The following is an 8,232-nucleotide window of genomic DNA, read 5'->3' on the forward strand; positions in this document are numbered from 1 at the left end:
CAAGGACTGGTTCGACAAAAACAGCCAGGAAATCCAGGAGCTGCTGGCAAAGAAGCGAGCTGCCCACCAGGCTCACCTTACAAAGCCGTCCTGTCCAGAGAAAAAACAAGCCTTCCGTCGCGCATGCAGCCATCTTCAGCGCAAACTCCGGGAGATCCAAAATGAGTGGTGGACTAGCCTCGCCAAATGAACCCAGCTCAGCGTGGACATTGGCGACTTCAGGGGTTTCTACGAGGCTCTAAAGGCTGTGTACGGCCCCTCACCCCAAGTCCAAAGCCCGCTGCGCAGCTCAGACGGCAAAGTCCTCCTCAGCGACAAGATCTCCATCCTCAACCGATGGTCAGAACACTTCCAATCTCTTTTCAGTGCCAACCACTCAGTCCAAGATTCTGCCCTGCTCCAGCTCCCTCAACAGCCCCTAAGGCTAGAGCTGGATGAGGTCCTCACCTGGGAAGAGACATATAAAGCAATTGAACAACTGAAAAGTGGCAAAGCAGCAGGTATGGATGGAATCCCCCCAGAGGTCTGGAAGGCTGGCGGCAAAACTCTGCATGCCAAACTGCATGAGTATTTCAAGCTTTGCTGGGAAAACTGCCTCAGGACCTTCGTAATGCCATCATCATCACCCTGTACAAAAACAAAGGCGAGAAATCAGACTGCTCAAACTACAGGGTAATCACGCTGCTCTCCATTGCAGGCAAAATCTTCGCTAGGATTCTCCTAAATAGAATAATACCTAGTGTCGCCGAGAATGTTCTCCCAGAATCACAGTGCGGCTTTCGTGTAAACAGAGGAACTACTGACATGGTCTTTGCCCTCAGACAGCTCCAAGAAAAGTGCAGAGAACAAAACAAAGGACTCTACATTACCTTTGTTGACCTCACCAAAGCCTTCGACATCGTGAGCAGGAAAGGGCTTTGGCAAATACTAGAGCGGCTCGGATGTCCCCCAAAGTTCCTCAACATGGTTATCCAACTGCACGAAAACCAACAAGGTCGTGTCAGATACAGCAATGAGCTCTCTGAGCCCTTCTCCATTAACAATGGCGTGAAGCAAGGCTGCATTCTCGCACCAACCCTCTTTTCAATCTTCTTCAGCATGATGCTGAACCAAGCCATGAAAGACCTCAACAATGAAGACGCTGTTTACATCCGGTACTGCACGGATGGCAGTCTCTTCAATCTGAGGCACCTGCAAGCTCACACAAAGACACAAGAGAAACTTGTCTATGAACTACTCTTTGCAGACGATGTGCCGCTTTAGTTGCCCATTCAGAGCCAGCTCTTCAGCGCTTGACGTCCTGTTTTGCGGAAACTGCCAAAATGTTTGGCCTGGAAGTCAGCCTGAAGAAAACTGAGGTCCTCCATTAGCCAGCTCCCCACCATGACTACCAGCCCCCCCCCCCCCACATCTCCATCGGGCACACAAAACTCAAAACGGTCAACCAGTTTACCTATCTCAGCTGCACCATTTCATCGGATGCAAGGATTGACAACGAGATAGACAACAGACTCGCCAAGCCAAACAGCGCCTTTGGAAGACTACACAAAAGAGTCTGGAAAAACAACCAACTGAAAAACCTCACAAAGATTAGCGTATACAGAGCCGTTGTCATACCCACACTCCTGTTCGACTCCGAATCATGGGTCCTCTACCGGCATCACCTACGGCTCCTAGAACGCTTCCACCAGCGTTGTCTCCGCTCCATCCTCAACATTCATTGGAGCGACTTCATCCCTAACATCGAAGTACTCGAGATGGCAGAGGCCGACAGCATTGAATCCACGCTGTTGAAGATCCAACTGCGCTGGGTAGGTCACGTCTCCAGAATGGAGAACCATCGCCTTCCGAAGATCGTGTTATATGGCGAGCTCTCCACTGGCCATGGTGTCAGAGGTGCACCAAAGAAGAGGTACAGGGACTGCCTAAAGAAATCTCTTGGTGCCTGCCACATTGACCATGCCAGTGGGCTGATATCGCCTCAAACCGTGCATCTTGGCACCTCACAGTTTGGGGGCACCAACCTCCTTTGAAGAAGACCTCAGAGCCCACCTCCTGAAGTGGACATTTATCCCTCCATAAATCTTCGTCCGCGAAGCCAAGCCAAAGGAAAAAAAAAAGTCGAATTTTTGGGTCAAATTGGGGGGGGGGGGTGTCGGCTTTTACAAGCATATAATTTTTTGACCGCGGTAAGTACGTGTGTCGCTCGAGGGTCGGGACCTCGGATGGCCTGGACCGGGTGGTGAGTCCGCGATCGGGATGTCAGGAGCTCGGGTGGACGGGACCGAGTGGTGAGTCTGCGATCAGGGCGTCGGGAGCTCAGGTGGACGGGACCGGATGGTGAGTCCGCGATCAGGGCGTCAGGAGCTCGAGTGGACGGGACTGGGTGGTGAGTCCGCGTTCAGAGTGTCGGGAGCTCGGGTGGACGGGCGGCCTGGGTAAGGATCCACGGTCGGGGCATCAAGAGCTCAGATGGGCAGGCGGCCAGGGACAGAAAAAAGAAAGGGAGTCAACGATTACACGGCATCGACAATTACACGGGAATGTACGGCTATTTCGTTTGATTCATAATGAACGGCCTTGTTGTTGATTTTTTCTTGCTTCACGTACGTTTCACAGAAATCGATGAATATCGTGAGCTCTGTAGTAAGTACCGCCTTTGTCGGTAAAGTGCGACGGTCGCTATTTTCGTCAAAATGAACGCTGGGCTTGATGCAAATCTACAAAATGTTTCCCAAGAACAAGGATTAAACAAATTAAACGACTGAAGAAAGTTTTAACTCATTGAGAAAAGCCCAACTGACGCACGTTAACGAAACAGAACTTTGAGATTAATAATGACCTAAGCAGATAGTTACCCTTGCATTTTTTCCAATGGATTTTTGTTTTATAAGCATATACTTTCCTTTCAGAAAAACAAGCCCGTGCAAAAGAGGAAGGTAAAAAGTCCGTGGACACATATGCTTTGAAACGAGATCTTTTTTCCAGCCCGTCCAGGCACGAATCCCATTTTATCATGAGCTGATCCATTTTCCCACTCAGCCCCACTGCCCGGCCTTCTCCCCATAACCTGTGATGCCCCTGGCTAATCAAGAACCCGTCAGTCTCTGCCTTAAATACACCCAATGACCCGGCCTCCACAACCACCTCTAATCCCACAGATTCACCACGCTCTGGCTGAAGAAATTTGCATACCAGAGGCCCCCCCGGGGAGAACCTCACATGGGGAGAATGTAGAGGCAGCGCAGGATTCGAACCCCGCTCCAGGTCACTGGCACTGAAGTGCCGCTCCCCCCTATGCTAAACCATGCTAACTAAACCGGTATTTCCACGGCAACTTATTGGACAGGCATCGATCGGGGTCGAGTGGTATTTTAAAATCCATCGTTCTTCTGCTCACAGATATTTATGTCAATTGTATGAAGACGGGAACTTGGTAAAACCACTCTAATATACAACTGGTTGGGCACGTCTATCGGCCGGTGGTACCTGGGGCCCCTCCCCACAGGCCCCTGTATAAAGGTGGCTGCTCCACAGCCCTCTGCAGATCAGTGCAGGACGGTCGAATGGTGGGAACGTGCTGTGTTCTCAAGCCTAATGGTGTCTCCACAATGGTCTCCTGTAGTTTGATTTGAAACTTCTGTTTCCAGAAATTATGGAACTAAAGGCAACTTTGGAAGATAATGGTGGGTTCAAGTCTGCTGTCGTCTGTAGTCCTTGGTGCAATACACACAGACACATATCCAGACGTAACGCACGTACAGATAAACACATGCAGGACAAATACACAAATATTGAAAGGAAGAAATATTGTTCAATAAATAGTAGCATCTCATGTGGACAGAGTCGATGTGGAAAGGCTGATCCCCACGGCGGGAGAGTCTAGGACAAGAGGGCATGACTTCAGGATTGAAGGGTATTCGTTTAGAACAGAGACATGGAGGAATTTCTTCAGCCAGAGCGTGGTGAATCTGTGGGATTAGAGGTGTTTGTGGAGGTCGGGTCATTGGGTGTATTTAAGGCAGAGACTGGCGGGTTCTTGATGAGCCAGGGGCATCACAGGTTATGGGGAGAAGGCCAGGCAGTGGGGAAAAGATCGAATGGACGAGTAGACTGGATGGGCTGAAGGGCCTATTTCTGCTCCACTGTCCAGTCATCTTGCAGTTGCATTTACATTCGAAAACAAGACCAGCAGGGTTCTGCTCAGTTACACCTTTAACCAACTGCGATTACCGGCTTGGGCTTCGCAGGAAGGTTTGGAAAACGTTAACTTGTGGGAAGCGGAAGATTAAATAACGGCTGCAATGGGCGGCAAAATCACACGCACAAATATTTCACTATGATGGTCGACTCGTTCATCTTCCAATAAAATGCTCTTTTTCTCTTCCCCAAAAACCAATGTGGAAAAGAAACTGGTGAGTGTTGGACAAATCGTCTTCGATAAAAACAAGTCATGTTCTCTTCTTGTCCATCCCCTGATCAGGCCCACGTGTCTATTCCCTTCACCTTGTGGAAGCTCCTCCCCTCCCCATCGTCTCCCTCCTCATCCTCCCCCTCCCCCTCTTCATCTCCCTCCCCTCATCCTCCCCCTCCTGCCCCACTCCCTCCTACCCTCCTCATCGTCTCCCTCCTCATCCTCCCCTCCCCCTCTTCATCCCCATCCCCTCATCCTCCCCCTCCTCCCCCACTCCCTCCTCCCCTCCTCATCGTCTCCCTCCTCCTTATCCTCTCCCTACCCTCCCCCTCCTCTCACTTTGATCAATTGGTTCTCATCCTTTTTCCACCAGGAACCAGTTCACAATACGTTATCGGGGGGAGGGGGCAGTGCTAATTTTTTTAGGCACCAGAAGCTCATAGAAACAGCGACAAGAAAGTGCCACGGCTGTATGATTTGTACGTGTACAAAGCAACAAGTCCCACGGACACCTCGTGAACATCATTCTGGGAGATTGGCCGAGGAAGAACTGAAGGCAAGAAATCCGTGATCTTGCTCGTGAGAGCAATTTCAAAAACTCTCATGTACTAGAACATGGAACAATACACCACAGTGCAGGCCATTGGACCCTTCGATGACGTGCTGCCCCATATATTCCGATTAAAAAGGCAGTTCCAATCCCTTCCCTGCCCCGTAACCCTCTATTTCCTGTCCATCCATGGCCCTGTCTAAGAGTCTCTTAAATGCCCCCAGTGTTCCAGCCTCCAGATATCAATAACTCCAAAGATGCCAGAACGATTGGCTCTTGATTTCTTAAAACTGTATGTACTCTCAGTTTGAACTCAATCCCCCCATTAATGAAGCCCAGGTCTCACAGGCCTTCTTAACCATCCTACCCACCTGCGTGATGACCTTGAGGGATGTATGGATTTGGACCTCAAGGTCCCTCTGTTCATTCACACTCTGAAGTAACCGACCATTAGCCCTGTCCTCAGCCGTCTGGTTTGTCCTTCCAAATGGCATCACCTCACACTTGTCTGGATTGAACTCCATCGCCACTTTTCCGCCCACATTTTCAATGACTTGAAGATGCATTATTTCTCTGCTTCTGGCCTTGGCAACAAAAGTCAAGGGTCAATTAGTCCCCTGAAAATTAAGATCAGTTGGTGCATGAACTGTGCAGGGGCTCATCGACTTAGGACGGGGTAACGTTTCGAGAAGCCCATCGTACGTTGATAAGGAATACCGCACCTACCTTTATTCCACACTGAAAACCCCATTAACGTGCACACCGGACATGAAGAACGTTGGGAGCATTGAACTAAATTTAATTGCTGGATGGTAAACCGACAGGGTTTTCACTTTCACTCCCTCCCTCTGGATGATAATCGAGAACAGCGCACAGAGACTGCAGACGCGGTTGAGTCAGAGCGTGCCATACGCTAATCTCGCGCGAAACTGCTGTCGCCCAGGGCCGCGGGAGGGCAGTGCCCCGCGTATCGCAAGCACGGGAGCAGATCGGAACCCGAAATGGGAAGTACAGATTCGAATAATCGTAACTGTGTTTAATCGTAAGTCGGACCGTCGTAGGCAGGGGAGAACGCAATACAAGTCCAAGTGTCTGCTGGAGGGTTAAAGCACACAGCAGAAATGGCAAGGATCAAGGAAACGATGAATCTCCCAGTAAATCAGGATGGAGGGGATCAGGACAAACATTACTGGCCTCGTCACGGCACCGCGAGCAGGTTAGAAACGGAAACGAACGCGTTTAAACTGAAAGAAGGTGGATTTGTGCAGCTAGACGTGGGGTAGATTGCAGGGCAATAACACGACTGGTCTTTATTTCAGAAATGGAAAAGCTTCGGAAAGCCGTTCGCGACATGGGTAAGGCCACACAGTAGGGCATCTTAATTAGCTGAAGGATACCCAGGCGGCGAGGCTGTTGGCAGCTCGAGGCAAGGAACCCACGTGGGCTGCTGGAGACTGGGTGAAGGGGTGCCAGATATCGGAACCAGGATGGGAAAGGGTGCCCTGGAGACTGGAGGCTTCGTGTCCGAGAAGCTCGAGTTTGCCGATGGTTTGGACCGGACTCTCTGGGGGCTGATTGTGAATCCACAGTAACTCTGGGGGAGGCTCATTCTCTGACTGTAGGGGGCCCCGGAAATTTCTGTTGATGGTGAATGTTTGTCTGATTTGCTGTAGGAGAAAGGAAATGGCGTGTAGTAAAATAATCTTGAATCTACAGCCTACTACATTGGCAGAAACAAATCTCACTGCGCAATTGATATCTGGAGTTGGAATCTTCTACTTGATTTAATTTCCCTACTGATTTCACCTACATAACCATATAACCATAACCATATAACCGTTTACAGCACGGAAACAGGTCATGTCGGCCCTTCAAGCCCTACCGGTTCACTTGAACAACACCACTAGCTCCTTCGCAAACTCCTGAGGAAGTAGAGGCTTTCTTCATGATGCCATTGGTGTGTTGGTTCCAGGAAAGATCTTCCGAGATAGTGACTCCCAAGAACCTACATTTGCTCATCCTCTCCATCTCTGATCCCCCTTTTCTGATCTTTGATATAGTTCGCGATCTGAACGAGCCGTTTAATATTTCGGCAAAATAAATGTTTGCGCAGTTTCTCGTGTCCTGCGTGGACGTGGATTAACCATCTCTCGGGCCGGAGTTGCTCATAAACTTGCTTAAGACCTTGAAGATTGAATGTCTTCATGTCAAACCTGGCGAACCGATAGAACCTGCCGCCACAAGAAAGCTTAAATTCCCAAACATGTTTCCGAAAACGATGAATAGATTTTATACTTACAATAATTCAGAGAGTGTAGGAAAAAGGGGATGATTTAAAATTGGAACAAATAAGATTTAGGCCGAAGCCAGTAACGTTTTCCTTGGAGAAAGATGGACATTGAATCATGAGCTTGTTAGCGCAGAAATGTTCCGAGATGAAAAGATCAACTCCTCTTATTTTTCACGACAGAGAGGAAACTACGACAGAAAGAAGCTGGTAATTCAGAAAATATTTCACTTGGTTTCCATAGGGTTATTTGAACTTTGTAATTCCAGTTGAATATTGGGTGTGCGTGGGGTTACCGCCCTGATCCGGCTACGTCTGTCATTTCAGAACTTGAAGCAAATGGTCAAAGCAGTGGTGAGTGTTGCACGTAGTTACCTGGATTACACCATGTCGACACTGATAAACGCGGGCCCGATTTCCGGGAGAGAGGAGATTACTATTGTGCCAAACAGTGAAGAGGGTTTCGGAAACATAATTTGCACATTTTCGTCAGTAATTCAATGCTCTGGTCTTTTCTTTAATTAAACATTGTCCGATCACTACTGCGTTGCCATGGCCCCACTTCCACCTTTGCTCATTCCATCTTCAATCCGCGTCTGTTCATTTAATGTTCTTGAAAATTCATGATTATACAAATTTTTTATTATTCAAATATCCGCATGCTTTATTTTAAATCTCCTAATTTTCGACTATTTCCCATTGCAAACACATATCTGCAATCACGTTTTCCTGATGTGATTTCCTGGTCTGTTTTTCGTGTCAAATCCACTCTGGAAAATGTTATGAAAATATTTTAATCTGCCAAAGATTTATCCTGGTGAAATCACCAGTTTTCATTATTGAACATTGACGTGAAATAGTTAACGATCCGGAAACATGCTGGCTCAATTGTTCACATTTTGTTCTTTAATTGAAACAGATGTCAAGTCACCTTCTCATCTGTATCACCAGTGCGCGCGCGTGTGTGTGTGAGTGAGAGAC

At 48.5% G+C, this 8,232-nt stretch overlaps 1 protein-coding gene across 10 annotated transcripts in view; it reads left to right on the forward strand.

Annotated features, from left to right (window-relative positions):
• LOC138754672 (golgin subfamily A member 6-like protein 22) overlaps nucleotides 1-3,980 on the forward strand; it is an 86,826-nt gene extending 82,846 nt beyond the window's left edge. For 4 of the 10 annotated variants that reach the window (XM_069919317.1, XM_069919321.1, XM_069919325.1 and 1 more), the window contains 3 exons: nucleotides 2,620-2,646; nucleotides 2,913-2,939; nucleotides 3,651-3,978. In XM_069919317.1, coding sequence (XP_069775418.1) covers nucleotides 2,620-2,646; nucleotides 2,913-2,939; nucleotides 3,651-3,886 — 290 coding nt within the window. In that variant the 3' untranslated portion in view covers nucleotides 3,887-3,978. Of the gene's footprint in view, nucleotides 1-2,619; nucleotides 2,647-2,912; nucleotides 2,940-3,402; nucleotides 3,488-3,650 lie in introns of those variants that run through there. The other 6 variants (XM_069919319.1, XM_069919318.1, XM_069919323.1 and 3 more) reach the window with 4 other exon arrangements.
• The last annotated feature ends 4,252 nt before the right edge of the window (nucleotides 3,981-8,232 follow it).

The sequence above is a fragment of the Narcine bancroftii genome, chromosome 2 (genome assembly GCF_036971445.1).
Source record: "Narcine bancroftii isolate sNarBan1 chromosome 2, sNarBan1.hap1, whole genome shotgun sequence".
Lineage (NCBI taxonomy): Eukaryota > Metazoa > Chordata > Chondrichthyes > Torpediniformes > Narcinidae > Narcine > Narcine bancroftii.